We start from the raw sequence: 25,331 nt of genomic DNA on the forward strand, positions 1-25,331 counted from the left end.
AGATCTAATATGGGTTTGAATTAATTCTTGGATTTAGACACTTAATTTAAGAGTTTACATTGGATCTAATTTAGTTAATTAAATCCAATCCCAATTGGATTGGACCACCATATGAGATGCCACCCACGTGGGACCCACTTAAACTACTTAGAGAATATATGGATAATGATCTAAACAAATGAAAACAGCCTAGAGGGTGGGAGGTCCTCACCTCTCTATCTCTCTTAATTAATTTATTATTAACTAAAACAAAATCAAAATAGGAGTTATAATGCAGAAGGAGTTTCAAATAAGAAATTTTAAAAATCAAAGTCAATGGATGTTAGAGTGCACATAGGAGTTCGAATCAGAATGACACATAGGAAATTGAAACCCCTTATCACACAATTTTGGATAGAAAGAGAGAAATAGAATTATTCTTTGATTGAATAGGGAAGGGAGAGGGCCCATAAAAGGACCCCCTCACATACCCCTTATCTCTCTCTTAACTCTGTCTTCTCTCTTATTATTCTCTCGTAACTCTCTCTTCTCTCTCTCTCAATCATTCTTCTTCCTCTATTCATGACCCTAGAAGAGGGATTTCTATAGTGTAGCAGTCATTGAAGGTGTTGTTGGATGGAGGAGAATATGGTGATGGAGTGAAGTCGTATTACACCAATCTATTTTGGTATTCTACGTGATTTTCAGGTAGGATTTCATTGACTTGGGTGTATGCATAGTACTAAGGGTGCATATGCAGGCCGAAATGAATTCAAGATATGTATGTTTGGAAGATATCAGGCCTAGATATGTGTTTGGGGTGATATCCCATGATTTTGGAGGGCTACGGGTCTCTGAATAGGTTTTCATCAAAATTGTTTCATGAAAAAAACCCTAAATCATGTTCGTTATTCGTACAAATCTTGTTTGATGTTTCTAAAGCATGATAGATACATATTTGATGTGATCATCATGTCTAAATCTTACTTAAATGAATATTTATGATGAAAATCAAACTAAAATACAAAAAAGAAAGAAAGAACCCGAACAATGAAAATCGTTTTGGGGATTTAAGGTTTCTTTTTGGGAAAACCAGATTTCAAGGATTTATTATTGTTATGTTTCATATCATGATTCATGTACTGTATGATCTGAACTACATTCATGTTAGATGCATGATTTACGTAGGGTTCAAAATAAATATCATAAATAAATTCATGTAGATTGTATCGATTAGGGTTTATGGGAGCCTTTTTTTGAAAAATATGATTTATATGATTTTTTTATAATTTATATTTGATTAATTCATAATAAACCTATGATTTATTCATTATGTTAGATCTGATATACATGTGCATGATTCATATTTAATTCAAAATTAAATTAAATTTTCTAATGCATATTTCAGTGTACAAGTGTTTTTTTTTAATAAAATGGTTTATTGTTATTTCATATTTGATTTCATGTGCTAGATTATTTTGTATGCAGCATAAAATTATGTTGATGCATGTTTAAACTGATATTGATTATATTATAATGAATCAAATAATAAAAATCATGTTGATATGGATTATTTTATAGGAAATATGAATTATACATGATTTTCTGTGAAAATAGCATGTTGTCTTATTTTCACGTGCACATACACTTTTTAAGAACTTTATTGTACGCCTAAACAGTTTATACAAAAATTCTCCAATTTTAGAAAAATGTTTCAGACTCATAGAGAAAGTTCCAGAATAAATTTTGGCTTTATTCAAGGTGCATATGAGAAAATATGACCTCTAAAAGTTAGAATAAAATTCTTGTCTTGATAAAAAGTCTCTATTCGACTGCACTCGCTTGTTGATTTTAATTCTTTTAATCTGTTTCATGGTTAGGGCTAAAAAATTTATGTATGTTAGACTACATATTCATAAAAATTTAATAAAAATTTGATTCACATATTCATTATGGTCTATGAGTTAAAAATCATTAAAGTTGGCTCTAAAACTTAAAAAATTTTGGAGCATAGCCGGTCCAAGAATCTAAACAGGCTACGATCCATGAATTTTGATTCACATTTCAGATGGATTTTGGACCTAATTTTTATGATTATTCTAGACATGTTCATCTATCTACAATATTTTTTAAAATTTTTCTCCTTCTGTAAAGTTACTCGATTGATGCTTCTTCAGAGAGATTAAACTAGACCGATCTATTTGATAAACATAAAACTAGTTTTGGTAAATTATTTATTTCTCCCTACTTTGCATTATGATTGAGGCAAGATTTATGGCTATATTTAGATAACACATCCGCATATGCTATAAATTTTTAGATTTTTACTCACTATAATCTAACTAGGATAAAATTTACACTCGTTAATAAAATTCAGTCCCTTCAATTCCGAGTTTGAACTCTTGTAGTACATGTGTTTCGGTTTTGAAAGAGGACCAGTTAGGCAAGTCCTGGTTTCAGAACTGAACTAGATGAACACATTGATGGTTAAAGATCAATGCGTATTATAAATGATGTTTATGATATGTAATATAATTATGCATATGTTGAATGATATTTGCATAGTTAAATGAATGCATGATCTGTTTATGTGCTTATATGAGTATAATATGCAACATATGTTATGACATGAATTATGAGCATGCATCTTGATGATTAATTGTTGTTGTTACATATGATGCATGAATTGCATGATGCATAATTGATTATTCTTGTGTGAACTTACGGTTCAAGGAACTAATTGGTGTTTGAGTGCCCAAATCGATGTACTGCATATGCTTATATAGATGTACCTTGTGTGTGCACGATTATGAGGATGAGGTTAAATGATATTCTTGTGCTATATAGCATGTGTGTGACATGCAAACATATGAAATCGCTCAATTGTGATAAAGGAGTTGTGAGAACACATGGGGTGTTGATTGTGCATCAATTTATGAAAATATCATTAACTTATGACCTTAATAAAGATAATCTCACAGTTGATGGTTCCTGGTACCTTGATAGAATATCAAAATGCTTCAGATCCGACATCTCAAGTTTACCTTGGAGAGGGTAGAGGGTACAAACACTTAGGACATTGTTGTTGTTTTATGGATGAAAAGTCTCACTTGGTCTCCAGAAGTTAGGGGGATATATTGCCAATTTATCTTAAGTGGTAGTTTTCTTGACCTGCAGATTCTTCTTTTATGAAATCAATCCTATTGATGTTGCCATTAAGAGATTTTATTTCACTTATTAGCCGTTCTCTTTTTTGGTCGCCATTTAGTTAGTTATTCGATTTATAATAAAATACATAGTATAATAAATACTCGAATAATCTCGACTGGATAAAAAAATTTGCCTGGGGGTGCCGATAGAAATAAGCATAATAAATAATTAATTAGATGATTAAGATCACTTTATATTATGTAATTATGTTTATTTTATTGTTATGTTCAAATGATGTAATGTCGCGTATTTCTACACTTAGTTAAATTTGTGATTCTCGAAAATTTGGCTAAGTCTGAGAGAAAAATCGTTTGAGCCTTGATTTTAGATCGATGCTTTTGAGTTTGGGTTTGACCCAGATCTCATTTTCTAGGTCTAAACGAGCCAATCGAAATGTGCAGAAAAGTTTTATTTGTAACATTTAAATTCAAGTGAAATTCAGGTTATTTTCAGACGAATTTTAGAAGTGAAATTTGAGTTATATATCGTTAGATGCATCTCAGAATTCTGAGCGCAACGATATTTTATTTTTATTGATTTGGGCTACAGTTGGCTCGAAAATCATATTTTTTTAAAAATTGAGCAGTTTGTCGGTTAGGATCTAGACTTAGATCGGACCGGATCTAATGGATTTGATCTAAATTAATATGAATTTGGATTCCATCCAAGACCCATATTAATCTGGATTTGATCCAGCTCAAGACCCATTTGAATTTTTTTAGATGAATTTAGATCTTGGATCCAGATCTAGATCCAAATCCATGCCCAATGATTTTCCAACTTTAAATTCGTCAAAGACCTTTAAATTGAGGTTTATTAAGGTTAAGAAGCCTCCTAAGTTGATTTGGTAATTTTTGGAATCTTCTAAAAATTTATTTAATATTTAATATTAAATAATTAAATAACTAATTAATTAATTTAATTCCAAAAAAATATTTTAATGTTTGTTTAGGACTCTTAGTAGAGTCCCTAGACTTAACTAGAAACATCTAAGAAGATTTGAGAGACTAAGAGTTCTTTTTAAATAAAATTTTGAAAAGTCAATTTTGGAGTTCCAAAATTTTTGGAAACCCCTTTAGAGAAAGAGTTATGAGAAGAGAAAACTATCTCTTCTCCAGCCCATTTAGAATGGGCTAAATGGGCTGGAGAAGGGGGGGGGGGTCCCCCTATTAGCCTTTAAATACTCAAAAAAAAAGAGAGAAGAGAGAGAGAGAAAAAGAAAAGAGAGAAAGAGAAAAAGAAAGGAGAGAAAGAAAAGAGAAAGAGAGAAAAGGAGAGGAAGAAGAAGAAGATGAGGAAAAGATCCGCGCTTCTCCAACCATCCATCTACGCTCTATCATCATTTTCTTCATCTTAGATTCATGGTACGTGTTTCTCTCTTGTTTCAGATGAGAAAAAGAACATGGATTGGATTTTCATGTGATGTTTTTGAGAAAAAATCCATGGAAAAAGAGTAAATCTAGTTATTTACTCTAAAATACATGGATGAGGTTTTGTAAATCCTCTTTCATTAAGGTATTTTTGATTTTATACACCTAACAACAAAATTTTTTTGCACACGTGTATTTTTATGCCAAAAACGCATTTGTTTGACGGTACAAATAATTTATTAAGTATTGATATTATGGTATTATCAATCTCCATGGATGATCCATGTTTTTGATCGTTGGATACCCCATAAACCCATGCTATAATATTTTATTTTCATGCGTTCTTCATGAAAAATCTGTGTATTGGTTAACGGTAATAAAAAAAAAGGATTCCTACGTTTTCAATATATATAAGTATATTTTAGTCCCCCGGTGGGTTGGCGGTCAGGCCAGCCGAATCTAGCCTGACATGCCAGGCCCTGCCAGGCGTGGCAGGGTCTGGTCAGGCTGAACCGAACCCATCAAGGTGTTGGTTGGGCCCCTGGCAGCCCAATCGAGTGGCTCAGATGGGCATGCCAGGCCGAGACCAGCCTGCGGCTGGACCTGGTAGTCCCCTGCCAGGTCGTGCCAGGTCTGTCCAAATCAGACTCAGCTGGTTGGGTCCAGCTGGGCCTGAACCGAACCCCAACCGACTGCGTCAACTGGGTGTAGTTGGTTCTTCTAAAAAAAAAAAAAATTGTGTGTTGTGTATTTTAAAATTTTGAAAGTTTGGTGAGCATGTATATTTCCAAATATGTGTTAAGAATACTTACAAGTTCACATGTGATTATATGCTAAATTGATGCATAAGGGAAGGTTGAACTAGACTATGAACTTGCAGTTATACTTGAAAATTTTTCAAATTTCCTATCTGTAATATATTCAGCCTTTGCATGTAAAGAATGATATGTTTTACTTTCCGGTATTAGATATACTACGTTGAATCAAAGCATTATTGCAAGATTGCACCTTATGCATGTGCATGCATTAATTTGATGTGTTTGGCATATGCGTCATTACTTGAATATTCACATGTTTGATTAAAATGTGTATTTCATGAAAGCTTGCATGCAGCATGAACATGTGAATTAAGGCATGCATTGGACATGAACATGTGTATTGAATGGAAGCATGCATTTAACTTGGATACATGTGCACATGCATATGAGTATTATTATTATTTCATGCACATCTCAAAAGTTTGTATACATGAATGTGCATTGAGAAGCATGTGAAAGTAATGCATAGTGGCATGCGGTTGATGACTTTTGCATATGAATGCATTAATGATCAAATGGATCATCTTGGGTTGTGTGAGCCTTGAGCATGTATTGCTCTTTGTTTAAGTTGTTTTATGTATTGCAAAAAAATTAAATGTGATATTATTGTTTTTATTGCACTGAGCTTGGCATGTTGATTTGCAAGCTTATGTTATTAATTCTGCATGTTGAATTGTGAATTAAAAGAGATGAATTGATAACAAAATAAAAAAATATTAAAGAACAATGTAATCTATGTTTCCTTGATGTTCCTTTTTTAGTGTGAAAATCTTGGATATTGCAATTTTGAAAAAACTGTGAGGTTACTAAAACTCCGTGTGCGTTGTTGTTGCCCCTAAACCTAATATTGAGGTTCTTTTTCTGGCCACGGTTTTAGGGAGAGTCCACCATTTTGCCTGGGGGTGGTGTGTAGACACAACTGTTGTTTTGATATACCAGAAAAAGTGACATTATAGTTGTTGATTTTTATAGTGTCTTGACATTGGTTGTTGATTTTCAATGTTTCAATAGATAGTGTTGATTTCTGATATCGGTCTAGGGCTAAGTTTGAAACCTAGTAATAAAATACAATTTATGTGCTAAGTTATCCTAGGAACCCTACTTAACCTCGAGAATTCTTACCCATTTTGAATATCCGCGGGCAATGGTAATTAAAAAGAAAAACTTAAATTGTGTGCATTTAATAGAGACATGCATATAAAAATAAAACTCTGATAAAAGATAAAAATAATTTATTCATACATTGTACTGAAATCATTCATATTCCTGCTATGTATTAAATCATGCATATTTACTTGTTCCCTTAACTGTGATATATTGGTGAATGCATGATGTTGTTCCTTAATGCATGTTAAATATCTTTAATGCTTAAATTGTGATCCTTGTTGTTTATTAAATGCTCTATCATAGTTAATAATTGTTCCCTATTGCATGAATGATTAATTGAATTATGAATTTGTCATAATTGTATTCTTCTAAAATATTGCATGAATCTTATTTATGTTTTTTTTACTTGTTTGATTCATTAGAGAAATTCATACACATGATTCTTTAAATTCTGACACCCTACTTTTTAAGTTTTTCACAGCCTCAGATGCCCCTAGTGGAGAGGACTTGCTTTTGAGAAGAGTCACGAGGGGACTACACGACTACATGGCAGATTCTTGAGATGGTGTGACTCTTTCTTTTTGCTTTCGTTACTTTTATTTACTTATGTCTCAAACTATATGCATTTGAATAAATAAAGTTTGGTATGAAAGATGAGTATAAGATTCCTTGTGGTGGTGGTGGTGTTTAACTATAAAGGCCCCGAGTTTCTGGGTTTGTTTCCGTACTTGTTTAAAAAAAAAAAAGTTTGCCACTTTTTCATGGGTATGAATTGGGGTCGTTACAAAAGATGCCTATGATAATATAATACTTTAATGATGACATGTTATGATAATATGTTTCCTGAAATTAACTATTGTAGTGATTCTTTGGAAAGCCTGATGTGATATTTTGTGTGTTGTTCTTGATACATGCTTATGTATGCTTAGTATTGTGTATGCATGTAATCTTAATGTGTGTCATACTGAGACTCAGTTGGAGTCTAACAACTTAAATGCATATATGTTAATTAATGAGTTATGGAGCGGTTGTGGGATACTCTGGGGGTGCCATGCGAATGATTTATATGCTCTCATTTAATATTTATTTTTTTAAACAATTGACATGAAATATTTGATTATAAATAAATTAGTTTAGTTCATCATTGTTAAAGTTGTTTCAAATACCTATAACTCTCCAAGAACATTTAACCGTTTTCAAAATAATGTTTTCATTATGAATTCAAACTTAAATGCAATTTCAAAATAAAAGGGTTTTATATTTTGTATGTCTTTTCTCGATTTCGGTTTTAGGGAGCTATTAAATGTTGGAGCCTGCGCAAGCTGACTTTTTAGAGCTCAATTCAGTTAAGGTAATGCTATAGATGAGACCTCGTATTTAATTTTTTTTTATGTATTTTTTGATTAAAATTTTAGGGCATTACAGTTGTAAACATCAAATCAAATATGAAATATAAATTTAAACATTAGTCTACATCGTTCTTGTATCGAAGAATGAATTAAATCAAGTTTGCGATTAAAAACAAATATATAAAATCAAAATTAAGGTTTTAAAAATTAATATAACTTAAATTGAACCATAGGAACACGATTCCATATTTGATCAACTTGTAATAGACCGTAAACATGCTGAATAATGAGAAATCTCGTGCCTTAATGCGAAAAAGAATGAATAGAATACCAAACACGCAAATGAAAATCGAAACACCACAAAGAACTTCACTTCTGAAACACTGTTGGAACACAAAAGAGATCTGAAATATCTTTTCTAAAGCAAGGTTGCTGTCCAAGGTTAATGTACATACCTTGTATCAGTCCAAAACCACAAAAAAAAGAAAAGAAAAACTAATGCGATCAGCCATTAATCAATTATCAGAGAATTCAAATAGAAAAATGTCACTAAATTAAATTAAATTGTTAAATTTTTAAAAAATGCTAAGTATTACATTAGATCAAACAAAAACACTTGCAAACACAATTTTTTTAATAGCAAATCTTTGAAAACAATGTAGAACCACTGGGATGTGAACTCAACCCCATCACTTTTACAATTAAAAAAAATCCCCTTTAAGTAAATGCTGAGTTATGCAAAACTGAAAATGTCAATGGGTTGGAATAGATGAAAAAAGGTAAAATAAAATTGGATATGACCTAATCAGATTCAGATGCGGATTCAGAGCAGGATGGGAAAAGTTAAAATCGAATCTGGATCCGACTAGCTAAAAACCTGATATTTACACTTAATTGGTAGGGGTGCCAATGGGTCGGGTTTGGACCCAGGTGAATCCAGACCAAAACATGATTTGAGATGATGGTACCAAGTCTTGGCCTGAGTCCAATCAAACCCACCATAAGAGAAACCATGCCCTGATCCTATAAGGATTACATGAACCAGACCCAGACCATACTGGGTAAAATAATACTTTTATCTTTTTTATATTGAAAAATTATAGACCTTAATTGGAACTCGGGTTGGCCCAGTTCTGGTATGAAATTTCACCAACCATACCTGACATCATAGAATATTTGAATCCTTGGGGTCCAACCTGGATTCTAAACAGACCTTATTTATCATGGAACCCTGACCCTGTAGGTTTTTTCAAATGGGTCGGATTTCAATGCAAAATTCAATATTGAACACAAATCCATTTTTTAAGCTGATCCGGATTTGGTTACTGGATTCGGATTTGGGTCAGATGTCAGGTTACATCCTACCCGTTGACATCCCTAGCAGCATCTTGAATTGTAAAAGAAAAAAAGAAGCCATGAAGAAAACACGGCCACGTTTGTCGCACCTTTTACATAATACCAAAAGTAACACCAGTTTTACAGAAACGACGGAGTGCCTTGGTGACATGATTGGAGGCTTGACTTTTACATTCGTCAGGGAGAGCATCTATATTTTTTTCTAATAGCCTGAGTTAACAACAATGAAGGACACTCAAACTTACCCTCGTGTCGTGTCCCATTAACGTGTTGTCTACGACCATGTCGTGTCTTAATGTCGTGTCCCTCTAAACATGTAACAAGCTGATTAACCATCATCAGCGCATTAGCGGTTTTTTACTGCTGTTTGACTAAGAAAGTCGTGTGTTTTTAGTATAATTTTTTGTCATTATTGGTCTTGGTTTTTCCTGGGCCTCTGAATCCTTCACCGGCGTCCTTTCATTCTTTTTCGAGAAACGTCTAGTAATCGACGTCGTGGGCGATCGATGCTGTGTCTATGTTACCACTATTGATTCAGTCGGAATTGCTCGATTGAGAAACAAGGGTCGGTTGGGCTCTCACAATCACCAATTTTCCGCCGAGTGTTTGTTGTTGCAGTGTTGACTCTAACTCAAGCAATCGATCAACACCCCTACGCTTGTAAAAACGGGAAAACGTTTGTGGGTATTGCTTCTCGTGCCTTATTGATCCACCAACTGAAGGATGGTGGTGTGCTGATGAAGTTTCTGGCCGAGTTCTGAATTGGGTATGCCGGAAAGAGGGCCTAAAATGGTTGAAGATTCGGGAAATGAGACGAGAGGTCGTATTCGTGGTGCCAAGCTCGTAATTCTCATCTGTTTCGTCTTCAACCTGTTTTTGCCGTTGTTGGGTCTCAGGCCTCTCAGGGAGATAGATGGTTCCCGTCGTGATCAGGTAAGATTTTGTATCGAACTGTTTTTTCGGTCGATTTGCGCATTTTGGTTTGATGAAACTGGGGAATTAGTAGATTGTAGTGTTAATATTGATGAGGAGAAGATGTTTTTCATGCTATTGATCATCTTGATGAAGCTTCGAAATTAGTAGATTGTAGTGTTAATATTGATTGGGAGAAGATGTTTTTCGTGCTATTGATCATCTGATGAAGCTTGGAAATTAGTAGTTTATACTGTTAATCTTAATGGGGTGAAGACGTTTTTCGTGCTATTGATCATCATCAATAAGCCTTATTCCAACTACATAACGTCGGCTTCGCGAGTTTTGTTTTTTCTATTGTCTCCCGTCTAAAGCTACACCTTCGATTACCTTACAATCCTTCATGTCACCTCTCACTGTCCCCTTCAAGTCTTCGGTGGTCTTCACTTTTTCCTAATTCTTTCATTCGAGCTGTATCAACCTCTTATATTGATGCTTTGGTCAGTTTCAGTACAACATGTTCAAACCATCTTAAGCGACATTCTCTATTTTTTTCTTTTCTCTATTGGCAGTACTTATAAGCGTTTTCAGATATCTTATTGTGTTGCTTTAGTTTTAGCGCGATCAGCAATCCTCTTCTAAAAGTGTAAATTCAAATACGCTTCTGCTATTTAAGCTAGTTTGTGCTTAGCTGGTTGGCCTTGATACTCTCGTAGTTTGCAAATATTTAGATGCACATTCATACAATGACATGGAATAATGTACAAGCTCATTTTTATAGAGTTGCAAACTGAAGCTATTATGTGATCAAGTACGTATCGGTGAATGATTTCTTTAGGCAGATCATGTTGCTTAATCCCCATCAATGATCATTTCAGCCAATAAGATGAAGCATAAAACCAATTGAAATTATGAACCATTATAGGGCTTGTAAAAAGGACATCTTTGCTGATGTCACATAGGTGTGGGTACAGATGCAGATGCAGCGATGAAGAACTTTAAAAAAACCTAGGTGCAGGGGTGCAGGTAGGGTATACACACACATATTTACACCAATGAAATAAAAACAATTATCATCAATTCATCATGCACAAATTAATGCAATAAATCAGCGTAATAATTTACAATCACTATTTCTTAATCAATAAAAAGTAACACAATTAAATCAATCTAAAAACATTATGACGTACACTAAGTGAATTAGCAAACATTAAACAATTCAAGCAAAAACGAAGTAAATTATGCTAATAAAAGAAGCAAACAATGCATACCAAAAGCATATCTTATAGAATGCATATGACAATGAGCTAATGAACCTATCAGTGATTTTCTGTGTCATCATCAAGTGCATCAAAAAGAGGAACGAAGAATAGGATCAGTTAAATCCATGTTAAGGGTGCTCAAATCATGCCCCCTCTCCAAGACACACTCCTTTGGATTTACATCCCAAAATTTCATTCATCCATGTTTTCAATACAATTAAAATTTGAAAATGTTAAACACATGCATATTTACATGTAAGAACTAAGAAATAACTATGGGAGCAATTGAAAAATATAATACTTGTACTCCTCATTAGCTCATGAATAATCACATATTATAATGAACAAAAACTAAATCCTTTGCATGTTTGTTGGTGAGTTTGTTTCTTTTGATGCTGTCGATTTGAGCATACGTGCTCCAATTTCTTTTACATATGATGATGTAGTAGGCTGGGATAGCAACCTCAATGCAAGACGTTGGAGAAGAGGGATTTCTGATCTGAACATGATTTTTCCTGGATGCCATTATGCCCCTTTGGAAGTTTCCTTTTTAGTTCTTTCTCAGAAGAAGAAATGTTAACTCTCTTGCTTTGGATTAACCTTATTTTTTTTTTGCTATTGCATTTTGAAGTTCAGAGATTATGGTTAATTCACGTGTAGTTTTGATATTTTCTTGGAATCATATTACAGAATTTAATTGGAAGGGATGATACAGAACTGGGTCCTTATTCTGCTTGGAACATAACAGGAACATATAAAGGTGGGTTCTAGACATTATTGCTTTTAGATGTCTGTGCACACTACCTAAAGTGCTTTCTTCTCTGTGTTTGAGTCTTTTATCGTATGTAATCAATATGTGCATGAACGAGGTTAATTAACCCTTTTTCCCCTTCTCTTTTGGATAGGTTACATTTATTATGGACCTTAGCCTTAAATTAGCTTTTCACCATGGAAGTTATATTTCATGCATATTGACATATGAAATCTGATACAGGTACATGGGGCTTTATGGACTCTAACGACAGTTCTAGTAGGTTCGCAGAGTTTAGAAGTTCTGATGGTTTATTTCTCTTTGAGCTAGTGAGTTCTTTGACGAAGATCACTGGTGTACATTATGTTCATGTAAGCAGGCTGTTTCTTACCATCTTTTTTTTTTCTTCCAAGCTCATTAGCGTGGCTTCAAATTGTTGACTTCATCTCTTATTGTACTTTTGTGGTCAAATTTCATATACATCATGAGATTCCATCTGACAATTATTATTTTAGGCCTTGTCATGTTAACTAAAATGAATAAATAGCTTAGCACATGATCAAGTATATTCTGAATTTCAATTTTAAGTAATTGATGGCAACAAGTTTGTTATTTTGTTTAGCACAAGTTAGTGATGAAATTATAAGTGTCAAGCAATGGAAAAGGGTCCAAAAAATGTCTGTGGAGAGGAATAAATGTTCCTTTTCTAGTTCTATTGTGCTGCTTTTGTAACTGCTGATTAATGAAATGGGCATTATTTAAGGGGTGTTAATGCTTGCGTGAGCTTATTACTTTTGGTTTAAAAGGCTTGAAATTTTTTCACCATGGTTCATATTGTATATGTGTGAAGGAGGCACATTGCCTCTGGTCAGTGAGGAAAAATACATGGTTTACTATTTCTTCTTGTGTGATAGCAGGCATAGAGTCCTAGTATAATTAACTTGATGCATGAAAATTAATCTCTTTAACATTTATGACCGTACATTTGAACAAGGCACAACTATTGCTTTGAACTTAAGTTGAAATGTTAGATTTAATTGTAGTTTCCTTTTGACTTCAAAGTTATGTTTACCTGATGTGTGTCTAAAGACATTTGGAGATGAAAATATAATACGCGAACAAAAAATTTGTTTGAACTGGAAAATCTGAGTACTATTATTCAAGTTTGACTATCTGGCAAGTGCCAAAATGCCTTAACTATAAGTATTTAGGAGTATTGTTGCAATGTAGATTCAGATCTATGTTAGGTGATGGATGAATTCAGCTTATTGTTGCATTGTAGATTCAGATCTATGTTGTATTTATTTTTTAAAATATACTTCTCTACATCCTACTGCCTCAGTGCCTTGTTTGACAAATGTATCTGATACTTTTAAGTTGCCATAATACCATCATGAAGATGTTTCAAGAAGTAAAGAACACCTAGTATCTGATTGTATCTTACTATTAAAAAAGTTCGTATTTATTGTTATATTTTCTTAAGAAACTTTTTAGTTTACTACAAAATAAAGAAGTTTTGAGTCCCCACTTAAATTTTCCATGTTTTCTGAAAACATGTGCTTTTATTGATCCTTTCTGAGTTTTTCTAATTCTGTTTCTTTTGAAGTCCATCATGAGATTCCTGTCCTGGTGAAATTCCAAAGAACATTGACGTATCTTTACTACTTGATAAAGTTGATTGTTTAATAGATGTACACACTTGTGTTGGAGTCATTCAATTTTTTTAACTTATTTTTCTACCACCAAGCGTGATTTCCCTTATAGAATGAGAATTTTGCATCCCATGTTACAGGGCTTCCTTATGTTCCAAGATGTGTCAGATAATGAGCGTGATCTTGGTGATATTCAACTGAGAGTTGAAGGCGTATACATATGGCCCTTTAGGCAACTGCGACTTGTAGCCAATAGGTAAGCCAGTTATCTGTTTGGTGTACTATTCAGTTCATGTGTTTTCTGTTCCTCTCAGTGGTTAATATGTCTTAATAATAACATGATCATTCTTTCTGTTTGACAATGAACCGTGCATCATCCTGAGGCTGTAGGTTGGGTCCATATTGTTTTTCTTCAATGTAACACATGCATGAGTTCATCTATGGAGTAGATTCTTTCTTCCTCAAGAAAAAACCGAAAAAATGCAAATTGGACTATTTTGATTTCCCTTTTTGAAGATGCTGTTATTCTTTCTTTATAATGGAAGCTTTATGTTTTTACTTAGCCGCATATGGTTTGTCTTGAGAATCTTGTATAAGGTCTATGATTAACATTGCTTGCTTTAGCAGGTAGCTTTAGGACCAGTGTTTCTTATGTGAAGGTTTTTATTTTCTTTCTATTATTTGTTTTTTCATCCCTCCTATTTGTTGTGTATTATTTCCATGTATTTTTAGTAGTCAAAAGCACTAGGCACCACATAGGTGCCAAGCCCTTAACGACCTGAACATTGGATGTGAGTTGACCTTAGGACACAAGAAGAAGAGGAGGATGAGGATGTGGATGAGGAGAAGATGATGATGATTGTAACGACCCCAACTCATACCTTTGAAAAATGCGGAGATTTTTTTTTTCTAAGAGTTGCGGAAAACTTCCCAGAGACCTCGGGTCCCTACAGTTCCAATTTTAGTTGGATAACCATACACCACAAACCAACTTACATTTATCATTCATAACCAACCAACTGAACTCTTTTATTTATGAATCAATAAGAGTCATATTGAATGCTAAAAGTGAAATAGCAAATTGCAGGAAATAAGAAGAACTAAAAGAAAACAAAAGTAGAGCCACTCTGTCCGTAACTGAAGCCGTCTGAAGTAAACGTGACCCTTGTATCCCCTCAGAAGCGAGTCGACTTCACTGATCATCTGTGTCTGGGAAAAACCAATAAAATGAGAGGGTCAGAAATCCGAAGAATTCTGCGTACAGGTTTCCCTAATGAATCAAATAAGAAAAAGAGCATAAATAAGATCCATGTAATATTTTGAGGGATATGGTTATAATCAATTCATAAGACAACCATTCATGCAGAATTAAACATTGAACATGAGGGAACACGAAGTAATTAACATTGATCACAACTTAATCAATAAGGCAATTAAATGCAAAAGAGATCAACATCATACAATGATCAACGTAAACAACCAAGTGAACAGGTAAACATGCATGAACTAATGCATAGCAAGAATATGCATGATGTATGTGCAATGCATGAACCATTTATTATCTTTCATTTAAGCTTTCCTCTTTCTATATGCATGTCCTATTAAATGCACACAATCCTTAAGTTCCTCTTTTTAATTTATCATTGCTCGCGGATACACCAAACGGGTATAATCCCCGAGGTCAAGTAGGGTTCCCGGGGTAGCTTAACACACAATTTGTATTTTATTACCGGGTTCCAAACTTAGCCCTCGCCCGATATCAGGAAACAACACCATTCATCGAAACCTTGGAAAACAGCATCCAAAGTCGGGGACACCAGGGAAAACAGCATCTACTAGCGTCACTTTCTTGGTATACCAAACAACAACAACTGTGTCAAAACACACCACCCCCAGGAATAGTGACGGACTCTCCCTAAAACCGTGACTAGGAGAAGAACCTCAATATCGGGTTCAGGGGCAACAGCGCACACGAAGTTTTTTGTATCCTCACGGTTTTCTCCAAACCGCAACATCCAAGATTCCCACGCCAAAGCAGGGACATCAAGGAGAAAGTGAATTACACTGTTCTTTATTCTCTTTTATCTGGTTATTAATTCATCTCTCTTACATTTGCAAATTTACATGCAAAATTAATAATATAAGCTTGCACATCAGCATGCTAAGTTTTTTCACGGGTCCACAGCCCGTGACAACATAGAACAATGCGGTAAAACAATAATATCACATTTGATTTGTTGCAATGCATCAAAATAAATAAAACAGAGAACAACTGGTTCTCGAGGCTCACCCAGCCCCTGATGATCCAATTTGATCATCACTGCATTGACATGCAAAAATCATGAATAACAGGCCATTATGAATTCTTTTCTATGCTTCTCAATGCACATTCATTTAGGATAATTTAAAGGTGTGCACGAAACAATAACATACATATACATGTGCACGAGTTCACAACTTTAATTTAAATTTCATGCTTTCATTCCATACACATGCTCATATCCCATGTATGATTTTATTTAGCCTATGCATTCATGTCAATGCATGCTTTAACATACATGTTCATGTCACATACACACTTTGATGAAATTACACATCTTAATCAACATGTGAACCTTCAAGTGGTGGTGCACCTGTCAATACATCAAGTTAGTGTACGATATGCATAAGATGTAGCTTTGCAGCAAATACTTTGATTTTAGCTTAAGGTGTGAAATGCAGGAAAACAAAACATATCATGCTCTTACACACATAGGTCTGAATATCAGGTAAGCATAAATATGAAAATTTCAAGAAGAACTGAACCTTACCCAAGCTAATTTAACTCAGCCTAAAATATTTAGTTTAAGCCTTGGAAAACAGCCTGTACGATAACAACCGAAAACAATTACATGTTTAGCTAAATTATGATAACACCCATAATGTTTGTGTCATACAGATTACATGGGTGTATGCCTAACAATCTTTGCACGTCCATATGCCTCTTAACTACCTTGTAAATAGGTATGACAGGATGCATGACGTTAATCAATCATGCTACTAAGCAATTTAACAATTATGAAGCAAATGACCACTTACACATGAGTATATAAAAAAATATATAACCATGCAAAGCTGGACTAACACATGTATAATGTAGTCTTATTTGAGAAGCAATGACCCAGCCAACCCGATCAGATGGGTTTGGCACACAACCAACCCCACACCAACAAAAGCCCCTTTTTTTTTTTGAAAACTACCCAAGCTAACTGGCTGGCTTGGCCTGGCCTGCCAGGCTTGCTAGCCGATTGGCTGGTCCAACTGGTCTGTCAGGTTTGCATCAAGTCTGCCAACGGGCTGGCCCGACAGCTACCCCAACCAAGCCCAGCTTGGTTGGGCTGCCAAGCAACCCCCCCCCCCCCCCCCTCTCCCCCTGCGGCCAACAACTCACATCTTTTTTTTTTGCTGAGAGCATACTAACAGAAATTTAAAAATTCCAGAACAACATGTATGCTCACATAACTCAAGTATACACATATTTACAAAGTTCATAACCCTGTCATGAAATAAATATCAGTCATAAACATACGTTCAACCACATTTTTGGCTTTATTTCCAGATTTACATGTCTTACTAATCCATAACATGTGTTCTTCAAAGAAAATTGACATCACCATGGGGCACACACATGACAATCCATATTTTTCATAGATAAAATCCTGTTTTACTATAAGAATGCATCCATACGTACGTTGTTTCAAATAACCAAAAACAAAGGACCATGAAACACATGGATTTCATCCATGGATTGTAGAGTAAATGCTTAGATTTACTCACCCACATGGTTTCACCCTAAAATACTTCATGGAAATCGAATCCATGTTCGTTTTCCTCACTTAACCCAAAAGAAAGACCCGTACCTTTTTAAGTTTTTTTCCGGCGATTGAAGGCTGCAGTCGCGTGGGTAGGGCCGGCTGAAAATTGCTCCTTGCGGCTGCTGTGACGAGGGTACCTACTGTGGCTGCGGCTTTCCGGCGACCTCCACCTCCCCAAAGCACGCCCACACGAGAGAGAGAGAGAGAGAGAGAGAGAGAGAGAGAGAGAGAGAGAGAGAGAGAGAGAGACGAGTGAAGAGAGAAACGAGGGAGACGAGGGAGAGAGACAAGGGAAGAGGCCCCCTCTCCACTCCCTTTTATCGGTTGAGTCCCCCCCCTCCATGCCGAGATGGGTGGGGATCGGTTACGCCAGCCAACCCCCCCCCCCCTTCCTTCCTTTCTGGTAACAGCAGGAATCGTGCCCTAGGCACGATTCTTGCTTTAAAATGTTGCAGCCCGAATAGGGTTTTAAAAACCCTATCGGGTTACGGATCCGGGTCGGGTCCGACCCGGGTCCAAGAGTTTTTCTTACTTTTAAATTAAATTTTATTTTTTTTATTTTTTTTTTCGTTACCTACCTGCTACAGGGGACATGACTCGGGTCCGAACCCGGGACCCGGTGCATGTTCACCTGATTATTAGGGTCCACAAGTTTGGACCCGCAACCCATTGCGAAGTGGATCCGTAGGCTGTGTCCAAATGGATCCAACTATGGATCCCTTGCATATTCTTATGAATCTTTTTATTAACTTATTAAATTACATATATATATTTCAAATATTATATAATTTACATATGGATCCTGGATCCGAAAGGTGGATCCCAGGCCCATAACACATAAGTTATATAAAAAAATCGTGGTTATTACAATGATACTGATGTGATGAAAGAAAAAGGGAGGAGGATAATGAGGAAGGGGGTGGGTGTGGGGGTAGGGTGGTCCTCCTCCTCTTCTTTTTCTCTTCTTCTTCTCTTTGGGTAGCTGCAAGAAAGGGAAAGAGGGTGATTGACTGAGTGAAGGAGATAGAGGACAAGAGAAAGGGGGAAAGAGAGAGAGAGAGAGAGAGTAAAGGGGCAGGGTTGCCGGGTTAGACTTCCGGTCCCTTTCTCTTTAGTTAGGGAAAAAGAAAGCCGACTAGCTCAACAATTGGGGCAGCGTTGTCAGCCAACCAGGAGGCTTGAGCCTAGTCTCACATTGGCTAACTAGGCATGTTTTTGTCTACTAAGGATGTACCATCCTCATCTTTTTCACTTTATAGTTTTTTTTTTTCATATTGACAAACTTTGTTTCATATCTATTACTAATTTACTATTTAACATTTAAATAAGAGGCAATTCTATGTCACATGGGTGCGGGTGGTGTGACACTTTCAAAAAAACTTGGGTGCGGGGGTGCGGCAAAAAAATAAAAAAATTATATATATATATATATATATATATATATAAAGTCCAAAAGTTGGACATAAATGACCCTAGGTGCATTGACCGCACCCAGGGTCAGGTTGACCGCATCGGGTGCTGCACCCACGTCGCGTTGACGCGGGTGGGGCACCCAGTTGGCCGAGTCCCTGTGACATAGAGGCAATTCTAGTCAGTGAATTGATTTACCTCAACAAGTTCTCAATTTCTTTTATACAAACCATTGATTAGTGAGGTACCTTTTTGTCTCTAATCTTTGCATGCTTTTCGTGCTCAACATCTTAAATGCTGAAATCTTTTATGTGTATCTAAGAGAAACTTGACAGAGTCTAAAAACAATACACAAGATATGTTAGAGAAAAGAGAGAAAGGAGGGAGAGAAGAGAAGAGATGTCAAAGACTACAAAAGAGGGCCAAAAGAGACTACCCAATCGGATGCCTCAAAGTCTTATTCATAGATGGAATTACTTGGTGAACAAGTTCACCTTACAATTCCCTATACATCATTAACCCAACTACGACATTTTATTGCAACTGCCTTTGCTTTACCAATATGGCCACATTAGTTGGACCACAAGCTACAAAAAAAGAAAAACAGGATACAAAATAAATATTACAATAGAGCCCATGAAGGGCGACACCTGTTAATTGACCAAAATACCTTGATGTGTAAAATGACAAAATTGCCCCTGGTCGTTCAAACAGTACATATTTTTATCCTTGGTCCAATGAAAATTCCAGGTCATTCAAATTATCCATTTTTTCTTACCTCATAAACTAATTAAATAATCAGTCATGATGCCATAACATGTCTACAAATGTTGCATCTAAGCTGTGGCAATGGGAGAAGAACTTGCTATTCTTAAACTTTATTTCCTATGTTCCACATATCTGTTTTGCTTTGGCGGGGGAGCATTTCTGTGGATTTTCAATGCTCTTTCATCCATCTATGTGTCTTAATTGTATTTCTTGGGCATGAGTTTTGGTATTCAAAGATTCTGAACTGTTTGCTATGTTTTTAATATGGTGCAGTGGGACAGAAGAGATCAGTCAAGAAGATGACATTTTCCCTTCCAGTCCATACCATCTTGTATGTAATGTGTTTATCTAAGATTCTGATTTCTTTCCAGATTATACACGAATTCTAAATCCACTGATTCATATTTCTTCTCAAAAATTTTTGCTTGACCTTTAATGCTAAGTTTGATGTTTTTATTAGGTTTGGTGGAGTCTTTTCTCCTTATCTTATGCATTCTTGTATTTGTGTACAAAAGTTACTTTTATGATTTATTTTTCTAAATTGATGTCAAATTACAGACATTCAGTTAAAATTCTATGGGTGTTGATGCCTATCCATATTTCTTAGTGAGCTTGGTTTGGTTGCCTGCTTCCCTAGTAGTAGTCGGCAAAACATGGTCATTTTTTAAATTGAAAAATACAAAGATTGGACAATAAGGGGTACTGCATTTTATTTTTTATTAGTTCTTCAGCAAGATTTATAGGGGCATTGCCAGAATCCTTGTTCACCATCATGATGATACTGTTAGAGATGTTGTGTTGCTGAAAATAGTATAATTTCTTATTGAAATCACGATCCTAGGGTCTATGAGTTCACTTTTGCAGCATTGGGAACTTTGAGACATTCTTGTATTTGACTTCTTGGAGGACAATGCCACTGTTGTTAATTGATGTAAGATTTCCATCTTTCACAAGGTTCATGATTAAAGGGTTGAATCACCTCATTTCCTTGCTGGACTTCTGTCTTCCCTAGATGCAATCACATCCTTTTGAATATTGTCATCAGGTTTAGGATGATTAGAGGGGTTTCTACAAATCTGGTTTGTCTATGTTCTGGTGGTGGAGAATGGAATCTGAGTAGAGGGGTTTTGACCATTTGTCTCGTCTTAAATGTATTTGGAGCTCCCATTTATACCTATTCATTCACTTAAAAGAATTGGAACCTCTATTCATCTGACTCGTCTATTAGAGGGTTAAGGCAGGGTCCACAGGCTGTCCTACCTGCTTTAGGTCCATGGGTGCAAAGGCTTTGCTTGGCCACAACATGTCAATGGGCTGGTCAGCTCGTCCAGTTCTTGGGCCAGGCTGGGCTGGACAGGCTTGTTGCCGGCCTCTATCTATAACATGTAGTTTGTAATTTATCGCAATAAGAACCATAAAAAAGACAGATGTTAACATTATTAGCAATAATTTCGATATTCAGGAAAATGATGATGAGTGACATTATATATCAAATGCAGGTAAAGGTAGAGTTATCAAGAATTTGTGCATTAATAGGTAAAGTGAAGAATTTGCTTTGTGGACGTATGTTACTCCTGTTTAGTGTCATATATTGTGTGTGCTTGGATAACTAATATTTTTTATTGAATAAGGGGTTTTAATGGCTAGCCATCCATAAGTAAGCATCTTTACCCAAGGTACCATTAGGAAGGCAAACTCAATCAACATGATCAATAGCATAGGCTGTGCAATGATCAAAAGGAGAATATTCTACACTTAATGAATAGCAATCTGTAATGAAATAACAAGTGCACAAGCACAATGCCACTAAGGGCTACAAATGTGCACATCCACAAATACAAAAGCCACTTATGGGCCAAATACAATGAGCCACTAAGGGCTAACACATAAACCTCACAAAAGTGAGCAAGAACACAAATAAAAATAATAAAAATGTTATTGAGAATGCTTAGAACAAGTATATGTTACATTATAGGGAAGACCCCTTTTATAAGCAAAAGAGAGAGCAAAGGGGGCAGTTTGGGACTAGCCCAACGACTACTTGGGCTGTCCTAACAGTCATATAGGATAAAAAGTATAAAATAAAAAAGCTAGCCTAATAAAACAAAAAGCATAAAGTCAGCCCCTAGTGGGCTGACCCCTATTACAAAGGAAAAAGACTGAAATACCCCTCAGGGTTATTTCAGTTTACATATAAGGTCAGCCCAATAAAACAAAAGAAGTCAGCCTAATAAAACAAAAGACTAATAAAAAGATTAAACTGTCCCTAGTGGACAATATCTATTACAAGAGCAAAAGACCAAAATACCCCTAATAATTAGCCCAATTTACATACCAAAAAAAAAAGTTATATATATAGTTTAACACTCCCCCTCAAACTTACGGTGTGATCACCGAAAGTTTGTCAAGAAGAAAATGAAAATCATGTGACATAAACGCCTTGATGAAGAAATCGACCAGTTGATACTCGGAAGTGACGTAGGGCAAGATAATCATTTTTTTTAAGAACACTTCACGTACATAGTGACAATCAATTTCTATATGTTTGGTCCTTTCATGAAATGTATGGTTGCCAACTATGTATATCGCACTCTTGTTGTTGCAACATAGTTTGGATGGTGTTTGTACATAAACGACAATATCTTCAATTAATCTTCGCATCCAAACAATCTCTGATGTTGTAGTAGCCATCGCACGATACTCAGCCTCAATGGATGATAGTGATACCTTATGTTGTTTTTTGCACTTCCATGACACCAGATAATCACCTAAAATATACAAAAACCAATAGTTGAGCGTCTATCATTAGGATCTCCTCTTCAATCTGAGTCAGAATAAGCAAGCAACTCAAGAGATGAGGAGGAGGATAACAGAAGACCTCTAGAAGCATAGGCCTACAAGTATCTAATAATCCTCATCACAACATTTATGTGAACTATGGTAGGAGAGTGTTGGAATTGGCTAACAGTATGGACTCCATGCGCAATATTAGGCCTAGTAATAGTTAAGTAGGTCAAGGCTCCAATGATTTGGCAATAGGGGGTAAAATCTTTCAGAAGTGTCCCATCATCTATCTTTATTTCAACATTAATGACTTCTGAAGTATCCACCCTTTTCTCATATGTAATTTCTGACCTGTCAATAATTGTGAGAAATCACACCAGAATATGTGTGTGCTGAGGAAGAAGACGACACATTGTAAAAGGGGCGTCAATTGGTGATGATATTCCACCAAAAACCATCGTGCCCTATTATCATTAATATATATGGAGAATACAATATGGGTTGGGTCTGGAATATAACGTCAGACCCATATACAAATCAGACCCAAATACAATAGACGACCTATATAGAAAACATGTATAAGTATGGATCGGGTCCCAGACCCGTATCTGAATAATACACTCGTTTCAATACTGCGATCATCGCAAAATTTTTCCTCTTGTCGTTTCTCTCTCTTCCTTCTCTTTTCCTTTCTAGCCTCTATTTTCTTTTTTTTAAGGGGAAAATAAAAGACAGAAAAGAAGAGAGAAGAGAAAAGAAAAGAAAAGAAAGAAGAGAGAGGAACTCTTTTGCGAAGGTCTCACTTGACCTTAATTTTGAAAAGATTTAGAAAATTACTCGCCTCCGTTTTGAAATATTTGCGGGAAAAGGAGAGACGAGATTCGCTCGTCGGTACGAGGTTCGACCGTTCCTAGCGCCTTTACCAGGGGTAATCGAACCAAGGATCGAAGTTATGCCTTTTTGCTTTGCCTTAATATTATCTAAGAGTTTATTCTAAGTCTAAGGATGCAAAAAGAATCATGCTTGTGTAAATGCAAAAGATGTATGCTCTTTTGAGAAGAATTTGGAAATTTTATCCAAGTGGTTTTGAAATTATGAAGAGTATGATGAAGAAATTGTTTTTGAAAGTTGAAGACGGACTTGGAGAAGTTAGATTTTCTAATTTAGGATTTAGAATAGATCTTGAGTTTTTGAAATAATCAATGATTGAGATGAACCTGAATTTGGAGAAGGGAGTTTAGAAAATAAGAACTGAAAGTTTGAATATGAACTTCAAAATGGATCTAGAATTGAGAGTCAAGATGGAATTTGAAATAGAGTGGAATTCTAGATTTTTTAAAATTTGAAATCAGAATAAAAGGTGGAAGAAATCTAGATGGGATTTGGAACTTAGAATTGGGTGTGAAACCTGGAATCCACGATGAAATTGGATCCGAAATCCGGAATCTGAGATGGAATTGGATCTAGAATCCAAGATAGGATTTGAAAAATAGAATTGGATCTAAAATCTAGAGTCTTAGATGGAGTTGGATCCGAAGTCTGGAATCCAAGATGGAGTTGAATCTAGAATCCTAAAGGGGATTGGATCCGAAGTCTGGAATCCAAGATGGAGTTGAATCCGGAATCTGGAATCCTAAATGGAATTGGATCCGAAGTCTGGAATCCAAGATGGAGTTGAATCCTAAATCGGGAATCCTAAATGGAGTTGGATCCGAATTATGGATTTTGAACATGTATTTGGATTTCAAGTTCTAAATTGGATTTGGATTGGGATCTTTAAAATATCCAAGTTGAAAAAGTGGAAAATCAGATTTTGAGAAATCCGGAATTGAATTTGAGAATCCATATTGAATCTAAAGTAGATTTGAGAAATTCCCATGGAATTTGAAGATAGGATTGGATTTCGGAAATCCAGATGAAACCTGGAATTGGATCTGAGAGATCTAAATTGACTTTTGAAATTTGAAAGGAAGGACAGAGAATAAAACTTGAATCTGAAAATTGCAAAGTTAAATTGAACTTTGAATTTTGATCTGAAATGTTGAATTGAATTTGAATTTGAATTTGAATTTGAATTCTGAAGATGAATTTGGAATTTCAGAGTTGAATTGAACTTTGAAATTCGATTTGAATAGGAAATTGAATTTTTGAATGTAAAAATGAATTTGAAATTTCAAAATCAAATTGGACTTTGAAATTGAAAATTGAATTTTAAAATGAGATAGAATTGAGAAACAGAAAAAATAAGAATTGAAGGTTGATTTAAGAAATGAAGAAGATACTTGGAAAATATATCTCAAAATCACTGGGATTTTGAAAAGGAATGTTTGAAAATATGATGTAGTTCTTAGCCTAAATGATGAAATGAATTAAAGAATTTTGAAATTGAATTTGAAAAGCATATTTCATTCTCTGAGTGAATTAAAATAAGATTAAAAATATAATACATCTTTGACTATGGTCATAAAATGTATCATATAATAATCGTATTTAAATTCAAGTGAAGAATAAAACATATTTTTGGTGCCTTTATAGAGTTTAAAATGAAATTAACTCTCAATATATCCTGACTATGACCATTGATATATATTTTGAGTTAATTTTAAGTTAAACTCTGATAAAGAAGAAAAATATTTAAAAAAAAATATGATGATTTTCTGAAAAGAGATCCAGTGTGGATCCAGTGTTATTTCATAAAAGATGAAAATCCTAAGTTTTGTTCACACCTTGACTATGGCCATTGATGCAA

At 35.1% G+C, this 25,331-nt stretch overlaps 1 protein-coding gene across 4 annotated transcripts in view; it reads left to right on the forward strand.

The window, feature by feature from the left end:
- The first annotated feature begins 9,594 nt into the window (after nucleotides 1–9,594).
- The window catches only part of LOC149834549 (transmembrane E3 ubiquitin-protein ligase FLY1-like), a 119,460-nt gene continuing 103,723 nt past the window's right edge, over nucleotides 9,595–25,331 (forward strand). For 2 of the 4 annotated variants that reach the window (XM_090011474.1, XM_090011477.1), the window contains exons 1-5: nucleotides 9,610–10,122; nucleotides 12,054–12,123; nucleotides 12,358–12,485; nucleotides 13,907–14,022; nucleotides 20,072–20,129. In XM_090011474.1, the coding sequence (XP_089867600.1) occupies nucleotides 9,958–10,122; nucleotides 12,054–12,123; nucleotides 12,358–12,485; nucleotides 13,907–14,022; nucleotides 20,072–20,129 (537 nt within the window). In that variant the 5' untranslated portion in view covers nucleotides 9,610–9,957. Of the gene's footprint in view, nucleotides 10,123–12,053; nucleotides 12,124–12,357; nucleotides 12,486–13,906; nucleotides 14,023–20,071; nucleotides 20,130–25,331 lie in introns of all 4 variants that reach the window. The other 2 variants (XM_090011475.1, XM_090011476.1) reach the window with 2 other exon arrangements.

The sequence above is a fragment of the Nuphar pumila genome, chromosome 6, assembly GCF_984573655.1.
Source record: "Nuphar pumila chromosome 6, dmNupPumi1.hap1.1, whole genome shotgun sequence".
NCBI lineage: Eukaryota > Viridiplantae > Streptophyta > Magnoliopsida > Nymphaeales > Nymphaeaceae > Nuphar > Nuphar pumila.